Source organism: Xenopus laevis, chromosome 7L (assembly GCF_017654675.1).
Source record: "Xenopus laevis strain J_2021 chromosome 7L, Xenopus_laevis_v10.1, whole genome shotgun sequence".
NCBI classification, from domain to species: Eukaryota; Metazoa; Chordata; class Amphibia; order Anura; family Pipidae; genus Xenopus; species Xenopus laevis.
This window is the reverse complement of record NC_054383.1, coordinates 31,562,575-31,583,287: the sequence shown is the minus strand read 5'-3', so window position 1 is coordinate 31,583,287 and position 20,713 is coordinate 31,562,575. Positions and strand designations below refer to the sequence as shown.

Genomic DNA, 20,713 nt, shown 5'->3' with positions numbered 1-20,713 from the left:
GCTAGGTTACTCAACCAGAACTCAAAGTGCTTCAGAATGACAAACTGTGGACTGGATCAGTACCATGCAAAAGGATAACACTCAACAATAGTGCTGTACATCATTAGTATATGCTAAGAGATATTTGCTCTGTTTACTGAACAATGTTGCAGATCAGCAAGGCAGCTGTATGACACATACAAACAAAGCGTTTCTATTATGGATGGATGACCAAAATATTGTTTAGAACATCAGGATGCTGAGTTCCTATTCTCAACCACAAATCTACTTGTTAATTATCAAAAAAATACCAGAAGAAACCAACTATATTGGTCTATAATATAAAAGAGAGGTTAGAGAAGCTTGGACAGGAATCCTAACTAACTCACTCATCACGGAAATATCTGAATCTTAAAAACTGTCAGACTACAAGTAAATCCAAGAACTATGCTATTGCATTTGTGTCTTACTTCCCTTCTCTTTTAGACTGTAGGCATCTTTTAATCGTCTTAAACACTACAAAATCTCTACAATATGTATTTGCTTCAGTAAAATTTAATTTATTGTTATTTATTGTGTCTTGTGTTTGTATCCCCTTACTCTGTAAAGGGCTGTGAGATACAATGCCCCTATATATAATAATAATAACACAAGCAGGGGATCAATATGCATATCTTATAAATGAGGGCTAACTGGCGGTTACCGTACCTGTTTGGTGCTTTCATTTTTTTCCGAAAAGGCAGAGATGATCAATGTAAGAACTTGCAGAGAGTAGGAGATGAAAAACAAACAGACCCGGGGAAGATCGGGTATATCATCCTAATGAAAGAGATACATGAAAAAATCACACCCTTAAGCCTTAGGTGTTTAATTATGGAAACTACAACTACTTTACTAGATATAATATAACTCTGACAATGTCCTAAATTGTATGAAATGTATAATATTAGTTAACTAGACTATATAGAGTCAGAGTAATGTAATAAAAGCCTCAGCAACTGCTAGAAATCTGTAACAACGGTGGGTTTCTAATTCTAACAAAGTTGTCATCAGATTTGATGTAGTATTTTCTCTTTAGTTCTTGCTTAGTTCTTGGTACATAGCCATATAAGTAGAAAATTTCACCAGTTTCTACGTGGGGTCTGGGCAGGGACGGACTGGAGCACCGGGACTAGGGATGTAGCGAACGTCGGAAAAAAAGTTCGCGAACATATTCGCGAACTTGCGCAAAAATGCGAGCGGTTCGCGAACGGTTCGCGAACCCCATAGACTTCAATGGGAAGGCGAACTTTAACATCTAGAAAAGACATTTCTGGCCAGAAAAATGATTTTAAAGTTGTTTAAAGGGTGCAACGACCTGGACAGTGGCATGCCAGAGGGGGATCAAGGGCAAAAATGTATCTGAAAAATCTGCCTGTGTGTGCTTGGAAGAGATAGTGTAGGGGAGAGCTGTTAGTGATTTCAGGGACAGATGATAGTAAGTTTGCTGGCTAGTAATCTGCTTGATACTGCTCTGTATTGGAGGGACAGAAGTCTGCAGGGATTTGAGGGACATTTTAGCTTAGGTAGCTTTGCTGGCTAGTAATCTACTGTTCTCTTTAAACAACTGCCATACGTTGACCTTGTAGGCATTGTTTGCCCAGTTTTTTTGGACGCAGCCACTGAAGCACAGTTGCCAGAAAAAATATGCCATATAAATGCTGAAAATAGTCATTTTTCGCCATACGTTGACCTTGTAGACATTGTTTGCCCAGTTTTTTTGGACGCAGCCACTGAAGCACAGTTGCCAGAAAAAATATGCCATATAAATGCTGAAAATAGTAATTTTTCGCCATACGTTGACCTTGTAGACATTGTTTGCCCAGTTTTTTTGGTTGCAGCCACTGAAGCACAGTTGCCAGAAAAAATATGCCACATAAATGCTGAAAATAGTCATTTTTTGCCATATACGTTGAGTCAACGTATGGCAAAAAATGACTATTTTCAGCATTTATATGGCATATTTTTTCTGGCCTCTGTGCTTCAGTGGCTGTGGCCAAAAAAACTGGGCAAACAATGCCTACAAGGTCAACGTATACACTACTACAGCGGTGGATACGGATTACGTAAAATATATTATGGCTGCTTGAAAAAAGTGACTCCGGTGTTTTTTCTGGAGACGGTAATATTATGGATATTTAGACAGAATGTGAACAAGGTCACACAGCTCGATGGCGGGTTGAAGAAAACAGTGTGCAAATAATGCCTACAAGGCCAACGTATACACTACTACAGCGGTGGATACGGATTACGTAAAATATATGAATGCTGCTTGAAAAAAGTGACTCCGGTGTTTTTTCTGGAGACGGTAATATTATGGATATTTAGACAGAATGGGAACAAGGTCACACAGCTCGATGGCGGGTTGAAGAAAACAGTGTGCAAATAATGCCTACAAGGCCAACGTATACACTACTACAGCGGTGGATACGGATTACGTAAAATATATTATGGCTGCTTGAAAAAAGTGACTCCGGTGTTTTTTCTGGAGACGGTAATATTATGGATATTTAGACAGAATGTGAACAAGGTCACACAGCTCGATGGCGGGTTGAAGAAAACACTGTGCAAATAATGCCTACAGGGCAAATAATGCCTAAAAGGTCAACTTATACACTACTACAGCGGTAGTAAAATAAAAAAAAGTAAAATAAAAAAAAATGAATATTAAAAAAAAAAAATTAAAGTTGGTGCTGCTGAACTACTAGGAGCAGCAGATTAGCACACCAGTCCCACTCCCCAACACTGCTAGACTAATAGCACTGGGCTCTTATAGTAGTAGTAGTAGTAGTAGTAAAACAACAAAAAAATAAATAAAAGCAGTCCTTACAAGGACTACTGTTATTGCAGCAGTCAGCAGATGAGATCAGAAGCAGGACAGCTGCCCACTGCAGCTACATACAGAGCACTGCAGTAGAAGGTAGATTACTAGCCAGCAAAGCTACCTAAGCTTAAATGTCCCTCAAACCCCTGCAGACTTCTGTCCCTCCAATAACAGAGCAGTATCAAAACGATTACTAGCCAGCAAACTTTCAACTGTCCCTGAAATCACTAACAGGCAGCAGCTCTCTCCCTACACTATCTCTTCAGCACACACAGGCAGAGTGAAAAAACGCTGCAGGGCTTCGGTTTTTATAGGGAAGGGGAGTGGTCCAGGGGAGAGCTTCCTGATTGGCTGCCATGTACCTGCTGGTCTGGGGTGAGAGGGCAAAAAAAAGCGCCAACAATGGCGAACCCAAAATGGCGAACGTCGCGCGACGTTCGCGAACTTCCGGCGAGCGCGAACACCCGATGTTCGCGCGAACAAGTTCGCCGGCGAACAGTTCGCGACATCTCTAACCAGGACTGCCACATGAAGGGCCCTCCAGGCAGTCACCGGGGGCCCCCTTCTGGCTAACCTCAGCGTGCCTGTTCAAATGCCGGTGCAGTGCGAACCTGTGCTAAAGATGACGTGGTGTGCCTGTGTGAACGCCATCATGCAGCGTGTCTGTGCTGAGGCTCAGAAGCACAAGTTTTTTAAGGGGCCATCCGAACGGAGGAGCAGGTCTGGGTGCCAGCCCAGTACGACACTGGGTCTGGGTACTCATGCCCCAGATCTACAGCTCAAGATGGAGGTATCAATCCATAGAAAAGGAACCGCAGGCACTCAGAGATCCAACAGGACAAGCAACGTAATAGAACTGCAGACTTTATTAGGCAATAAATAGACAAAGCCTTACACGTTTCATGCACTTAGGCACTTAATCATAGCCAAGATTAAGTACCTAAGTGCACAAAACACATAAGGCTTTGCCTATTTTTTAAAGTGGATGTGTAGAGAAGCACGCACTCCTGCGACCACCAAGTTTGTAAAAATTTGATTTTTATTCCAAGGGTAAAAGCAAATGTCCAGACACGTTTCGTATCCAAAGATACGTAGTCATAGGCACAAATGCAAAACAAACCATTACATTTTTAAACCTCCAAAGAGGAAATGACGAGAGAATTAATCTCATTAAAAACATTTAACCCTATGGTACAAAAATACAGTGTCCATACTTCTTACTGTGTGTCTAACTATAATTCTAACACCATAATCATGTGAAGTATAAAGTATAATGTTTTCATTAAAGGAATGGACATCGTTACCATTAAATCAAATTTTTAAATCAACGGGAAGTATAAATATAACTACAACATAAATTAAATATTGATAAACCCATTGATGTACAATCTTTGTAATATGAGATTTAAGGCTTTGTTTTATTTTTCATTTTTCAATTCCTAGATTTTCAAATTTTCAATTTTCAATTTTTAATTTTTAAATTGTTATAAACAAATTATGGAATTAAATAAAACTCATTAAATTATTGAATTATTAAATTTATTCTATTAATTATGAAATTTAGCACCAAGATTATTAAATCAATAGAGCATTTCACCATGGTTTAATCATTATCCATTCATTAAGTTCATCAGTCAAATGTAAAAACGACAAAAAAACATTAGATCAATTCATTTGTACACATACAAAAACGGCATAGAATTTATTAATTTAACAGGTAATCCAATTAAAGCAGTTTACTCGTTTAATTAAACAAACACCACGAATCATTATTTTCCGTAGCTTTTAAATGATTCATCGTTTAGGCAGCCAGACAGCTAGATAAAATGTAATGAGATTCAACGAACGGGTTAAAGATAAAAACTGCAAACCCACCAAAACCATATCGCTATGAGAATGATCGAATGCGTGTTAAATATGCCGAGTTTAGCTGGAAAAGAGCTGTACGTGTTTTTCTCGGATAAATTATGTGCACATGAGTTGCCCTTAAGGTCCCCATAGACGCAAAAATTTCTCTTGCCGAACAACCAATTTTAGCAAAGGCCAACCAATCCATCGAAATTATCGTGCGGTTAGTGGGATTCGAACGATCGTACATCTTACGATTTTTCGCCCGACATCTGTCAGGAAATTGATCGGCCAGGTTAAAAAATCTTTGTCGGTCCCAGTGCAATCTATGTTTGCAGGGCCAAGCAGGCAGCTACCCTTTGTTTTCCTGGCAAATTGGTCTTTTTAGTTGATGGACAATTCGTATGATTGTATGATCGTTCCGAGATAATCGTGGTCTCACGATGATGATCGGATCTTTTAAAAATCTCAACAGCTATGGCCAGTTTAAGACCCTTCGAAGTTACAAGCCAAAAATGTACAGTATATGAAATGTGTCCTGATGTCTATAAGTGCCGACATGACGTATATCTATTTTGTGAACTCCAACATTAAATTGAGCCAAAAGTACTAAAACTAGTTAATGTGAGGGTATTTCAGAGAAGAATTTTAGGGTGAAATTGGGAAGGAGTATCCCATAAAAATGAACATAAATCCATGAAAAAATTCTCAGTTAATAAAAAAAGGTAATATGTAACAACGGTTTTTATTTATAGGAAACACTAAAGCTATAATTATGTGGTTAGGTGGCTAGATGGAATGTGGTCAGATTCAAAGACCAAGTAAAAATTTAAATTAAGATTGATAATTAAATTAAATTATACTTGAACCGCACGAAAACCACATAAACGTTTTATCTAACGAGGGCTTCAACATACAGGTGAACATGTTTGTGTTAAGGATACCTTACTTTGCGTGGAAGTTTTTTATCTAGGCCATACGCAGTTTATACAAAAAAAATAAATAAATAAATTGTGTTGTATACGGACTTTTGAAAAATGCAGACAAAATGAAAATTACAAACAGAATGAAAAACAAAATATGAAATGTAATGTGAAATCCCTATATCCCAGTCAAAAGTGTGTGTATACCTTTGTGTCCAACTTAAAAATATCAGCACATGATGTAGAATGGATATTGGTGTACAGCTGGGAAACTATAAAAGCTGAAAGGGTACAAAAAGGAGAAGGAAACAGTGTAAGTGTTTGAAGTGTCGGGATATATATATATATGGATTTGGCGTGGAATTGTGAATGGATGTCTGAGTGAATGTGAAAAATGTAAAGGGATTACTCGTGAGTGTGATATGTGTGTGTTATAATCTGGAATGTGATCGTAGTGATTTGGTGGTTCTGTATGTACTATTCTGTGTTGGTGAATGTATCACTCAACAAAGGAACGGAGGGCAGTGGTATGTATACCAATGCCCAATTGGACAATGGCTAAAGTATGTCAAATGTCAACCGATGGTGACAGCTGTATCTCATTGTGAATCCAACGCAGCGTGTACTAAGAGGGTGATAGTGTGTGTGATATATGAAGGGGATAAATCAAAGGAATCATTTGTGGTTGTGTGGGGTAGTGAATACATTCCGTGATGGTGAGGGTACGTGGCAGTGTTGGGAATACTTAAAACATTGGTGTGGGTGATGGTGACTGTGAAGTGTGATAATTAATTAGGGGACCTCTCCGTGTATGCTGCAGTTGAGTATTGTACTAAGGTGATGGATATTGGGGGACACATTTACATGTGAGTGGAATATGTGTGCAATGGGTGTGCCTGGGGAAAAGTGGGACCAAAGTCGTGAATGTTGTGGAGAAAAGGCAAATTGGTGCTATTGAAGGCCATGTGAAACCGGATGGAGAAAATAAATAAATAAATTTAAAAAATTGTTTAAAGGATATAGAGTGCCTAAAAACTGTATGTTGAATGTGCAAGAGTGGAATATAATCATCTGTATGGTGGCCAAGGTATCGTGCTATTAAACACAACATGCAACATCAAACCGCAATTTTAGACCTTTCAGCTGATGTGTGTCTAATGTGAAATCCCCAAAGGCTTCTCGATGGAGCAATAATGAGGTAAGATTTTTACATTTTCACAATCTCCATCACTACAGTTCAAAAAGTGCCTTGATATTACAGTGCTCTTACTTGGGGGTAGCTATCTGATTGATGTGCACTTCAGTTTTCTAGTAGTGCAACCCACATACTGAATATTGCATTTCTTACAAGTGAGCAGATGAACCACGTGCATGGTGTTACAATTGATGACGTTTTTTGTTTAAAATGATTTGCCGGTGTTAGTGCTGATGAATTCAGTTGATTTATTCATATATTTACATGTAACACAACGTGTGGCACCACAGCCATAGGAACTAATGGTATTAAGCCAATTATTCCATTTCCTTTACTACTCACATCACTTGGTGACAAGATATTTCCCAGAGTTTTCGCACATCGTGTGACAAACTTACAGCCATATTGTATGACCCTTTCGTAATTTTTCGTCACCATTCAGTGTCGGACTGGCCCACCGGGATACCAGGAAAACCCGGTGGGCCCAGGTGTCAGTGAGCCCTCTGCTTCTAACAGTGTATTTTATGGTCATTCCCTATTTCTTTATAGGAAAAAAATACTTAAAGTGGACCTGTCACCCAGAAATAAAAAGCTGTATAATAAAAGTCCTTTTCAAATTAAACATGAAATCCAAATTCTTTTTTTTATTAAAGCATTCATAGCTTTTATAAACTAGTTTAAAAATCTCAGCTGTCAATCAAATATTGCCTGCCCCTCCTCTATGCCTAGGCATAGAGACGGGGCAAGCAATTACTTTCACTTTCCATTCAGCACTTCCTAGATGTCACTGCTTTCCCCATATTCCCCCAGTTCTCTTAAACATTTAATTGTATAACCAGTGCATGGGGATGGACATCAGGTCCCGCATTCTGGTGCACAAACAAGATTCTGAGATGATACAAGGCTTGTCTTTATAACAGTGTCCGCAAAATGGCTCCTGCCTGCTTGCTATAATTATGAGTTCCCACACTGATGGAAACAAGTTTTAAATAATATATACAATGTAATTAAAGTTCATTTTGCTTGACTGACATGATAAAGTAGGATTTGGAATACTTTTTTTGGGTGACAGGTCCACTTTAATGGAAGAATACAGTAAGTAGATATAAAAGACTAGTTGAATAAAGAGGTTAAGTGAGGAAAGGAGGAATAATAGTTTGGAAAGTGGGCCCACAGTCTAAGGTTTTCTGGTGGGCCCCTGACATCCCAGTCTGACACTGTCACCATTTAAAACTGGGAGATATTTCTTAACTATGTTCTTAATAGCATGGTACTGTTTACTATACTGTATGTAGTAATAAATAATGGCATGTCTTTATGTGCCTTTTCTCTTTTTTCGATGTTGATGTTACTTACTTTAGTGTTATTCAATAAGTCAGGTCTATTACTCTTAAGGGCCCTCACAAAAGCCACCTTTAGGGGCTGTAAAGTGTAGTGTCACAATGGATTGTGTTATAAATTCCTTGTCAGTACTACAATTTAGTCGCAGGCGTTGGAATTGCCCTATGGGTACAGCTCTAAAAATGTGGCAAGAATGTGCTCTTAATAAAAAATTTCCAGCCGTTTTCTTCCTAAAAACCGTGCTTTTTATACAACACTGATCACCTGTTAATGTTAAATCCAAAAAATCAATGGTGGTGTGATTAAAGGTTAAAGTTTTCTTGGCCATTTAGCTCATAAATGCTTTATTGGTGGAATTGAATTCATTTGGATAGAGCCGCAATGGGTTTTTCTTTTCTATTTGCCTAATAAAGTCGGCAGTTCTTTTACTTTGCTTGTCCTGTGGGATCTGTGAGTGCCTGTCGTTCCTTTTTTTTGGTATCAGATTTGACGTCCATGATTTAAAAGGGCAAAAGACCCAATTTATCAGTAAAAGTTCAATGTATAGGGCTTGTGTTAAACATACTTTTTTGCCTATTGATTCTGTTAAGAAATATGTGTGTTTTTTTTGTTTTGTTGTTCTTGCAGTAAACAGGACAAATTCTGAAACTAAAGTAAAGTCGCATTCTACTTCCTGTTTGTAAAAGGCAATCAAAACCCTGGTCACAAATGTAATATTTTAAAAACTGACCTTCAGTGCTTTCCGGATAAAAGTCTGAAGTGGAAAAACTCCGCAAATGACAGAGAGAGTCCAAAAGAGGAAAAGGGTGCCGGTATCTTTCCGAGCATAATATCGCCTGGTGTGATGAATGAGCAAAACTAGCAACTGCAAAAACATAATGAATTGTTATTTTAATTGGTTTCCTATCAATTGCAACTGCATTTTATCCCATGTCACTATATATAACGCCTTTTGGTACATTGAGATCGTTTTAATATCTGTCTTAGAGGAAATGTAAACATACCCAGGTAGCTGCATAGATTGCTGGATTGACATAGAGGACGACAGGGAGTGGTTCGGTAGAGTTGGACTGGGCTTTAACATGTTCCGCCACAGTAATTCCTATGCCAGCAATGGACGTGAAGAATAGGAGCAATGTCAGGCACTGCAATGGCAAACATGGAAAAGTCAGGTGTATTTCTTTGTGGTAGTGGGTACATTGCTCTGGAGATGGCTTTTATTCCCAAATGCCCTAGCTAGAAAGTATGGTGACACAGGGCAGTATCAAATCAATTGCAATGATATCAATAACCTTGAAAAGGTTCTCAAATGAGTCATTGACTATTTATTGTAAGTCCTTTAGGATTCCCTTAAAATTGAGTCATCAAAATGCACAAGAACAATATGTAATGTTTGGCTGAGTAACGCAGGATAATCTTGATACAAAATGTATTTGAAAAGCTGTGTGCTGGTTGGACTAGGCAGATTGTCTACTACATTTGTGAATGAGCCCTCTTCCTTACGTTACAGTAGTCCTGTTTCAAATTTCTTAGGGGGTTATTTATCAAAGGTCAAGTTTTAGAGTTATTTGAGCTTTTTAAAACCTCGAATGAACTCTCAACTCGAATGGTTTCTGTTTTAAGAAAAAACTCAAATGGAAAAAACCTGAATCAGCAAGTTCAGGATTAACATCTCTAAAACTCAAATTAATCGAGTTTTCCTGCGGGAAAAAACTTGAATCTAATTATTCGAGTTTTCGAGTGAAACCCTCTGAAAAAAGCGAACACCAGGAAATAACAGCAGATTGGGAGGAGGAAGAATACAAACGGTATTATAAATTTGTTATAAATGTTGAATATTAATTTCCACAAATCAACTTCTTTTCTCTATAACAAAATCATTAGAAACATGATAGACTTTGTATAAATGTGGCACTTTATAAGAGCAATAGAACTCACAGTTGAGTTTTATTGGCCATATACACAGAACCCAGAGACAAGCTCACATTTATTTTATCATTTACAGTATGGGAGTAGATAATACAATATAATGCATAAGTAGTTTTAACATAAACATAGCGTTAGTAAAATTCATGGCTGTGCTATACAAAGTGTCTCATTAAATTGGAAACGTTGCACCTTTCTGCTTAATAAAAACGCAAGGGCTTGACCCTGCTTGCACCAGCCTTCGAGTGTCAGTGAATCTTTCCTCGTATTGTATTGGGAGGGTGCCGATCCCTCCATCACCGTGCACTAGGCCGGGGTGTGCAAGCTGTGCCTCCTTTCTCCCATTATACCCAGAGGTCAGTAGGTAACTATATTCCGGTTTTACATCCAGCCAATGGACCATCAGCAGACAACCCTGTTAGAGACTATAGATGAATAGCTACAGTCTGTAGCATTGGATGTACTGTATATGTAATATAATAATAATATGAGTAAATGGGAATTTCTTTAGCAAATGTAGTTTTCTGCTAAATCAAAATCTTTGGTTTGAAAACAAACTCTGCAACACAACAAAAACAATAGACATAGGCATAAGAGTGGAACGTACCTGCTTGGCTAGATAGAGGCGGGTTATAGGGGATTTAACAACCCCTGGTTTACACAAGCGAAGAAGCTGCCATGGGGCACAAAGCCAAAAAAAGATAAGAGGAATCCAAACCAAAACAGTCTGTTCAAAGCACAGGGGAAGGTCAGGTTCTGCACTTTCCAAGAGTGACGAATTCTGAAATGAGTCATATATTGTGTAATGTTAGATAGTGCTTGCTCAGCTTCATGTGTTTAACTGGCCCTTTAAAGGAACAAAACATACGCAACACCTAAAAGTAAAGTATTATAAAACGACTTTGGCAAAGTAACCCAAATATTGATGTTGGTGTAATTCTTTCATTGGATTTTTTTATGACTTGAGCAAACGCAGCAAATTTTTTTTCATATGCTAAAAATTGAAACAGGGGAACCCTGGTGAATTCCAATCAGTTGAAATCTGATCATATTTAATAACACTTACTTGACAGTCAGGATTGTATTATTTCTATTGTAAAAGGGAAGGCTGTTAAAAGGGTTATTCATGGGAAACAATATTTGTTATTTTCCCTTTGGGTGTGGTACTGTAACTGTCTCTATTTTAACTGTCTCTGTATCCAAAACTCCCCTATATACAGTGATCATGGCCTGGTCTAGTGGCTGGTTTGTGTGACCTGATATTATAGGGCTGTGGCCAGACAAACAAATCCAAACAATAAACATGCAGGTAAAGGGGACACAGAAGTTGCCATAAAATAAGGTTCAGAACATTTATTTATTAGTTGGAGTGGTGAAATGCAATGAAATTCTGTTAATCAGGGTCCTGTCTTGGGACATTTTTGTAATGTGCTATATTAAAGGAGAACTAAACCTAAAGATGAACTTGGCTAAAAATGCCATATGTTATATACTGAACATACTGCACCAGCCTAAAGTTTCAACAGCAGCAATGATCCAGGACTTCAAACTTGTCACAGGGGGTCACCATCTTGGAAAGTGTCTGTGACACTCACATGCTCAGTGGGCTTCGAGCAGCTGTTGAGAAGCTAAACTTAGTGGTCATCACTAATTATCCAGAAGAAAATGAGGTTGGTCTGTAATATAAGCTGATGCTACAAGGCTGATTATTAAATTCTGATGCTAGTTGCACTGGTTTCTGTGCTGCTACGTAGTAATTATCTGTATTAATTACTAATCAGCCTTATATTGTGACATTTCTATTCTATGTGTACTGTATATTGTGAGTATTGTAAGTGACAGCAGCACAGATCATGGGCAGTGGATCAGCAGAAAAGAAGATGGGGAGCTACTGGGGCATCTTTGGAGACACAGATCTTTACTGCTAAATGGCTGTGGTTGCCTTGGACTGGTACAGAAGCCCAAAACATCATGTACAACATTTCTAGCTACTTCTTTAGTTAAGCTTTAGTTCTACTTTAATGACTTTAACTTGGCCTGGAAATGACTGAATTGACTGCAGATGGATGCCTCACAATTACAACATCCGTTGACAAATGTTCTTATTCAATGATTCTGATTCCAACTTAGATCATAGTGTCTGCTATTACATGACTAACAGAGGCTTTTGGGTTCCAAGTCATTATTCCTCCTCTTGTGAATTCACGCTGACTACTGGTGAATTATTCCAAAACATTTATAGAACCAGTAGCATAAAAAAGTGAAAATATTTTATTTACTTTTAAAACCCCTACAAATAACCCATTTCTTGGCAATACATGTTCTATTTTATAAAAGAGAAGTGTTATTCTTGCTGTGTAAGGACGAAACCATCGAATTCTATACAGCCTGGCTATTGTCTGCTGTGAACACATGATATTATTTGCCCTATTCATCTTGAACTATAGTAGTCTTTCTGAAGCAAACATGCAATTTGTACCAGTGCAGGGCAGCAGTACATTATTTTTAAATGCATATAATACACTTTCATTTTTTGGTGTTTGTGTTCCTTAACTAGGAGGCATAGGCCCAAATAATCACCTCTCTCTATCCTAATCTATACAGCCCGGTGGGAGAGCATTGATTCTCCATGTGTGATGCTTTATAAATGCCATAAGAAAAAGCACCTATTTATCGGGCTTTTAAACACTGGGGAATTCATTCACTTTAAGATAAGGGCTAGTTATTACAAGGGCAGTAAAATGAAGAAATTTCTTGGATTTCAAGGTGAGGCTTTGATAACACATGGCAACCAAAACAAGGACTCGCACGCTGATTGTCACCATATATGGAGTAGATATATATTTATATAATATATACCTACATATAAATATATACTGTATCTACACCATATATGGGTTATTCTGTATGGAATATCCTTGTTATGGTTACAAGTTACGGCTCAGTACATTTGCACCTTGGCCACTTGAGTAAAACGGTCAGGGATCATACTATTGTGCTGTTATTACTGGTGAATATATCCATGACGAAGAAGAATAAACAATAAGCTAGTCTACTAGGATAAATTAAATGGAGTCTTTTGTTTAAATGTTCCCTTTGATTTGAAAATAGTATAGGTCACAACCCATACTGGCATTATTTCATGGTATCGATCTGCACAGTCTACAAGCAATTGAAGGGGACATATTTTTGGGGGATTACAACATAATACTGGATCTATAGGGGTGGTATAAGGAAGGTTGTACCGGCTAGTTGGAAAGACTTAGAAAGGCTAATAAAGCAAGATAAGACAGTGATATTTTCACATATGCAAGAAAAGCAAAAGGAAATGAACTATTTTCACTTATTAATATTTCCATTAGAAAACACAAAAGGGGGAAATCTGACATGTGCGTCTCTGGTTAGAACCAACCTGAAGACGGTCTTGAGGATGATCCTGCCCTGAGGCTGAAGGTGTAATAGTAGTCACATGTACGTGAATAGATAGTGTATTGTATAATGATAGACAGAAAGATAGTGATAGACATATAGATATGGAGAATAAAACATATATATAATAGAAATGTATAACTAATCAGAACAGACATTTATTTTACAGACCCATCCAACACATTGTATCATCCTTTATCCGTCTTTTAGCAGGAATGTTTAACCCTCACCTTCTGCACCCTAAGGAGTCTATATGCCCCCTAAGGAGTCTATATAACAGTACAGGTATGGGATCCATTATTCAGAAAGCTCCAAATTACTGAAAGGCCATCTCCCACAGACCCCATTTTAGCTAAGTAATCCACATTTTGCAAAATGATTTCCTTTTTATTTGTAACAAGAAAATAGTACATTGTACTTGATCCAAACTAAGATATAATTAATACTTATTAGATGGGGGTTTATTTACTATTTACATGATTTTCTACTAGAATTAAGGTATAAAGATCGAAATTAAAGAAAGATCCCTTAACTGGAAAACCCCAGCATTTTGGATAACAGATCCCATGCCTGTACTAAGTAGAAACATACCTACATAAGATTCATAAAGTACTCAATACACATCAATCATAGAGCCTAGATTTAATTAATGTACCCTTGCTCAGAAATCATTGACCCTGGGAGTAGCACAAGAGTATGTTTAATATATATATATATATATATATATATATATATATATATATATATATATATATATATATATATATATATATATATATATATATATAGTATTTAGGAGCACTCACGGGGGGATTCTGTGAAAACTTGAATAAAGTTATTTGAGGAGCACCCGGGAATGGATTTGACTTGCTATATCGTGAGTGCTGGTATACTCTGAGTATATATATATATATATATATATATATATATACATATATATATCTATATATATTTATATATATATATATATATATATTATATTTATAATATATATAAATATATTAATATATACACCGCAACAGCCAGCTACAACACCATGCAACATGTTCCTCATTATACATTTATTATTAATAACTGGGAATATTAAGCACTCACCCAGAAAACAGAACCACAATATGAATCCAAAGCTTTAGACATGTTGTTGACACGGAATCTCACGGGATCTGCCTGCTTTGGGATTGTGCTGCGGAATAATGATGTTATATATCATTAGCACCAATGCTATCACTATGAATCAGCAGGTTAAAAGTCACCCCCTGCCCACACTGCTCTCTATCCTCTTGAGGTGCATCTCAGTGCAGACTGCCTCTAACTCGGTTAAATTTTAACCATTGTAACTTCTTTCATGAGCCGGCACCATTTGCCTGAACATGGGATTGATGTTCCTGTCGTTAGGAGTGCTGTTCTGTTTGAATGGAATCTACTAGGGAACAGCTTAGATTGTTCCCTTTGTAAGAATAAACCTTGCCACAGCACTTAGCCCAACTGGAATTTTTCATGCCATTTTCCACTGAACTTGGTGCACTTTGCCTTGTTTCAACCTAATTTACTATGTTTTTATATATATAAACAATAAGGGTCTTACATTACATTATAATCTACACAGCAAATTGAAAAACAAATTCATACAAAAGTTGGAGTAAGGTAGAATAAGGAAATCAAGCTCTGTTTCTTAATTACTTCTAATGAACCAACTTAATGACACGGCAGAGGGCCACCCTGCACCCTGCATTAGTTATATATGTGTGTAAAGTCCTTTCCACAAACAACCAGGGGAGCTGGGTAAGTGTTATGTTGATAGCTCTCCTACAGATGTTGAAAATGGATATAGGATATAAAAATTGGTACCTTCAACATCATTCTGCTGGGACCGATGAGCAATGTGATCCTTAGGTTCGGTGATGGGAACCACAGGCTTCAAAAATTTTCTTGCAGAAAATGTTCCTGCACTATAACTATGCCAGTTCTGATTACATGAGTATGGACTTACCTTTGTGCTCTGCCACAGCCACTTACACTCCTTAGATGGTTACAATAGTCTCTCCACCATCTCTTTCAGAGTCACTGCAGTTCCTCCCTGCCCCACTCCTTCTACCTTCGTTCTCCAGCAGTTTTTATGATAACATAGTTGAACCTTCAGTTCTGGTTAATGAAACACTTGATGATACCAGGTCTGTGAGTTAACTCCATTCACTCTGCACTTTGTGTATTCACAGATTCTTTAGTTTTATCGACAGATAGATAGTAAGTCCATACAATGGAATACTATCCAAGCTGAGCTTTTAATCACCCAGTGGCAAAGTAGAGAGAACTGCTACATGTGCCATAACCAAAGTGATTATAGATAAATATGCAAAAAGAAATTCTAAACCTTTACTAAGGTGGCACTTACTGCAAATTGCAATTGTCGGGTGCAAATCATCATGTTTTTTACCTATATGGCAGTGTTGATTTCCTTAGAATTGCAGTAACTCACTAAGGGAACCCATGTCCAAGTTGTCAGTATTACATTAGTAAGTAGTGAAAGCAAGAAATAACCCCTGTGCTATTTACCATTTCTACACTGTCATTAAAGGAGAAGGAAAGTTTTCTTCCACTTGGGGGTGCCAAATGTTAGGCACCCCCAAGTGATTGTATTTACTTACCTGAAACCCCGGGCGTTGCTCCTATCAGCAGAAAACTGCACCGGCCCAGGGTTATTCCAGTGATAACCATGGAGCGATCCACTTCCAGCTTCTTCTTTCTTATCGTGGCTGCGCATGTGCAGTAGTTCAAAAAGCCAAACTTTAACTAAAAAGTCGGGTATTTCGTTCTACTGCGCATGCGTCTGCCCTGAGAAATTTGAAGAAAGAAGAAGCTGAAAGAGGATCACTCTGTTGTTCTCGCTAGAATAACCCCGGGCCGGTGCAGTTTTCTGCTGATAGGAGCACTGGCCCGGGGTTTCAGGTAAGTCAATACAATCACTTGGGGGTGCCTAACATTTGGCACCCCCAAGTGGAAGACTTTCCTTCTCCTTTAAAGGAAAACTATACCCCCCAAACAATGTAGGTCTCTATAAAAAGATATTGCATAAAACAGCTCATATGTAAAACCCTGCTTCATGTAAATAAACCATTTTCATAATAATATACTTTTCTAGTAGTATGTGCCATTGGGTAATCATAAATAGAAAATTATAATTTTAAAAAATATGGGCCGCCCCCCCTGGGATCGTAGGATTCACAGTGCACGCAAACATACCAAACAAACTATACTTGTTAGGTCACATGAGCCAATCAACAGAGTTGTGTCTTTTGCTTCCACACTTCTTCCTGTTACAGTTAGAGTTGCAGTATTTCTGGTCAGGTGATCTCTGCGGCAGCACACAGACCATCACCGAATGGTGGCTCAAGGCAATAGATGTAAAAGTACAATATTTACTTAAATATATAGACCAGTTTGGTGAGATTCTTTAATATGCCACTTAACTTGATATAAACTGTTATCTGTATATGATATCTGTTGCTTCAGTATTAATTATGGGCGTATAGTTTTCCTTTAAGAGGGTTAACAGTCTACTGGCAACCAAAAGTATATCTTTATAGGTTGTAGGTCATATTTAAATAAAGAAAAGAAAATAGGCTAAGGGCCAAATTTACTTACGTGCAAATTTTTGCTTTGGGAAACTTCGTCATACTTTGTGCAACTACGTCAGACGTTATTTTATGGTGAATACGTGTATTTATGAAAATGCAAAACTTTCGTCTCGTCAAATGGACGCTGGCATACTTTCACCAGCGAGAATTCATCAGCGCGAAAGTTTCTTAGCAAATTTTCTCTAGCGTTACTTTCTTCCTAGCGAAACTTTAAAATACTTGTGCTTATGTCAATTTAAATATGGCGGGTACATAAAGGTCATATGTATGTATTTATTAGTGATGGGGAAATTGCTGGAAGTGGCCACTTATTAAAAATGTCCAAGGAAGCAAAATTAAGACAACAGAGAGCCTCTATTTTCCTAGACATAAGCCCACCCTAAAATAAATGTGACATGAGCTTCAAATGGTTTAAATAAAGTGTAAATACTGTGACATTTCTATTCTATGTGTACCGTATATTGTGAGTTGGTCCCTAAGCTCAGTAAGTAACAGCAGCACAGAGAATGTGCAGTGAATCAGCAGAAAAGACGATGGTGAGCTACTGGGGCATCTTGAAGACACAGATCTTCCCTGCTAAAGGGCTTTGGTTGCCTTGGGTTGGTGCAGAAGCCCAAAACATAATGTACAACATTTCTAGCTACTTCTTTAGTTTAACTTTCCTTGTCCTTTAAGGGGCAGATTTGTCAAGGGTCGAATTTCGAGGTGATGAAAGTTTTTTAAAACTCCCATCAACTAGAAATTTGAATAAAAAGAAGACCAACTGAAATTTATTTAAAAAATCGAATTCTTTAATTTCGAATGAATAGGCTGCATTCGATTGATTGAATCAAATTCGGATCGTATTCAATTGAATTTAGGGATGCACCGAATCCACTATTTTGGATTCGGCTGAACCCCCGAATCCTTCGCGAAAAATTCGGCCAAATACCGAACCAAATCCTAATTTGCATATGCTAATTAGGGGTGAGTATGGGAAAACGTGTTTTACTTCCTTGTTTTGTGACAAAAAGTAATGCGTTTTCCCTCCCTACCCCTAATTTGCATATGCAAATTTGGATTCGGTTCGGCTGGGTAGAAAGATTTTGCCGAATCCTGCTGAAAAAGGCCTGGATTCGGTGCATCCCTAATTGAATTCAATTCAAAGTATTTTTTTTTTTTTTTTTAAAAACTTTGATTTTTCAAAGTCCACCAAATACCTTCTAGGAGGTCCCCCATAGGCTAAAACAGCAATTCGGCAGGTTTTAGATATCGAATAGCCAGAGTTGAATTTTTAAATTCCAGTACATGATCAATTTCGATATTTGAATTTTCGTTTTTTTTCCAAATTCAAATCGAATTTGGACTATTCCCTAGTCGAAGTACACTAAAATTAGCGCGAAATTCGAATTTATAAACTTCAATTTTTCAATTCGACCCTTGATTAATATCCCCCTAAATGTTGGTTTTCAAGATAGCTCCCCTTAACGCTACAGAGCACAATGACATTCTTAGAGGTACTTTATTTCAAATTTAAAGAAAGCCATTTCCAGCTTCACCACAATAATGTGCTCAAGCAAGGTCCATAAAAAATGGTTTGCTGAGATGGGGGTAGAACCAAAAAATCTGCACACAAACCTTGGTTGGGGGAGATACTTTCAAACAAATCTGTTGTAAACATCGAAGAGCTCACAATGAAGTAAGCATAAAAATATGCAGCGTCATCCTTCGTTACAGTAGGACAAAAGTAAACCGGGACTAATTAGCGGATGCTCTTGCATGAATATGAACTCCCCTTACTTGAACTATAAACAAGGATCATAGGGGCAATGTTCAGAGATAGCAGAACAGCTAAACTGTTTACTCATTAATTATTAAAGAAAAGTTTCATCCCTGTTCACTTCTCTGTAAAGAGACAACTGTCTGAAAAGTCTGCTTGGCCATGGAACTAGCTTTTCAACAGGGACCAGGCATCCACATACATCTGACATCAGAAAAGAAGACACTTATCTTCATTGTTACTTTACTAGTCAAATATTAATCCATGTAAATTGCACAGTCATTTCATCATGTTTCTACACTATTTTTTTCGGTATATACCAGGGAATGTGACGACTACCATCACCAACAATCCTACTGTCTTGATTTAAAGACATTGCTCTTCCTTTACCCTTATGTGATTACGTGAAACCCGAAATATGAAAGGTGTTCACCAATAAAAGAGGTTTGGGGCAGCCGTAGCTACTCTGTCCTCTGAGAGTAAATCACTGTGGCTTGGGGCACATACTGTAGTAGGCAACAAGAAAAGTTGTGAGTTTCTCAAAAAGAATCAACCGAAAATGGTTAAAAATACAAAAACATTTATTAGGACATTACAGATGAAAGCCTAACGCGTTTCATGCCTATTGGGGAACTTAGTCATAGACTACATACTGTAGTACTTATCATTTTATCGTGAGGAATAGTACAATCACTGGGGGCTGCCAAGTCACTTACTTCCAATCCTCAGTGGCGTTCCTCTGGGGTTAGGGTTGTCACCTTTTAATTGGCTTCTTACTGGCCAATTATGTAGGAGCAGATGGTGGAACCTGGAAGGGATGGATCTGTGAAATAAAAGGGTGGGACTAAGATTTTACAGGGAGGGTCAATGACACAACGGGGGTCAGTGGTCAAAATGGAGGGAGAATTGTTGCAAAGGCACAGTTAGAGAGGTGCTGGGCAGTAGTGATGTGCGATGTTGCCATTGTAGGACCAACGTCCAACCCATACCCTTGTCTTCTCCCACTGCTTCTGTGCACACCTCTGGTTCCAAGACAGGAAATCCTCAGGAGTAGTGGAGGAGTGTACTCGCGACCAACTCTAACTTGCAATGGCTGACCACATGTCAACCTGAACCTGCCCAACCAGTGGTCAACCCATGGGTTTCGGGTCAACAGCACTAATGATCAGGATGGAGGAGTGGGGAGGCTGGCTGAAGTAATGCAAATTTGTCCTAAGGGACAGTTAAATTTAAGGGTGGCGTTTCCTCTGCTTTCACTCATTGATTAATATGCTTCTACAAATCCTATACAAGGGAATAGTGAGTAGTGAAATTTCCATTTGGTAAACTGGTGAACTTTGCAAGCCCCAAAAAGTATTATAAAAAAAAAAAAGAAAATAATTCAAACCAAAATACAAAAAGGGTAATAAACGTCCACAAATGCAGTTATGAAAGTGCAATTTCAAGCACAATCGCCATGCTTTTTTTCAGTACTGCGTTTTTTTTCTCTCATAATTTTAGTGTTGTTGCACTGACCAGGCGGCATTGTGCCTGTCCAACTGCAGTAAAATGAACACAATCGTGCAAGCACCTCAACACAAATTGGAAGTAATCTTGCACTGAAGGTATACTCCACTTATAATTTCCAGTGTTTAGCTTGACAGTGATTTTTGTCTATTGATGCAGGGAATGACGTTAATCCTAGAGCATGGAGTTGCCAGTAGCTCCAGGGCTTCCCTGAGTCAAGTTGGCAAAGCAGAGTTCAATTCAGAAATGGGAGACAGGAACAACTGAGTGTTGCAGAGTGCAATTTATATGGAGGTGCAAAGAGCGCAT

The 20,713-nt window shown here is 38.0% G+C and overlaps 1 protein-coding gene across 1 annotated transcript in view; it reads right to left on the bottom strand.

Moving 5' to 3' along the window:
• abcc2.L (ATP binding cassette subfamily C member 2 L homeolog) overlaps window positions 1-15,587 on the bottom strand; it is a 40,456-nt gene extending 24,869 nt beyond the window's left edge. The window contains exons 1-6 of the mRNA XM_018224735.2: window positions 15,495-15,587; window positions 14,600-14,687; window positions 10,683-10,856; window positions 9,154-9,294; window positions 8,880-9,014; window positions 688-798 (exon numbers count right to left, since the gene is read on the bottom strand). Coding sequence (XP_018080224.1) covers window positions 688-798; window positions 8,880-9,014; window positions 9,154-9,294; window positions 10,683-10,856; window positions 14,600-14,641 — 603 coding nt within the window. The 5' untranslated portion in view covers window positions 14,642-14,687; window positions 15,495-15,587. The remainder of the gene's footprint in view (window positions 1-687; window positions 799-8,879; window positions 9,015-9,153; window positions 9,295-10,682; window positions 10,857-14,599; window positions 14,688-15,494) is intronic.
• Window positions 15,588-20,713: the final 5,126 nt, after the last annotated feature.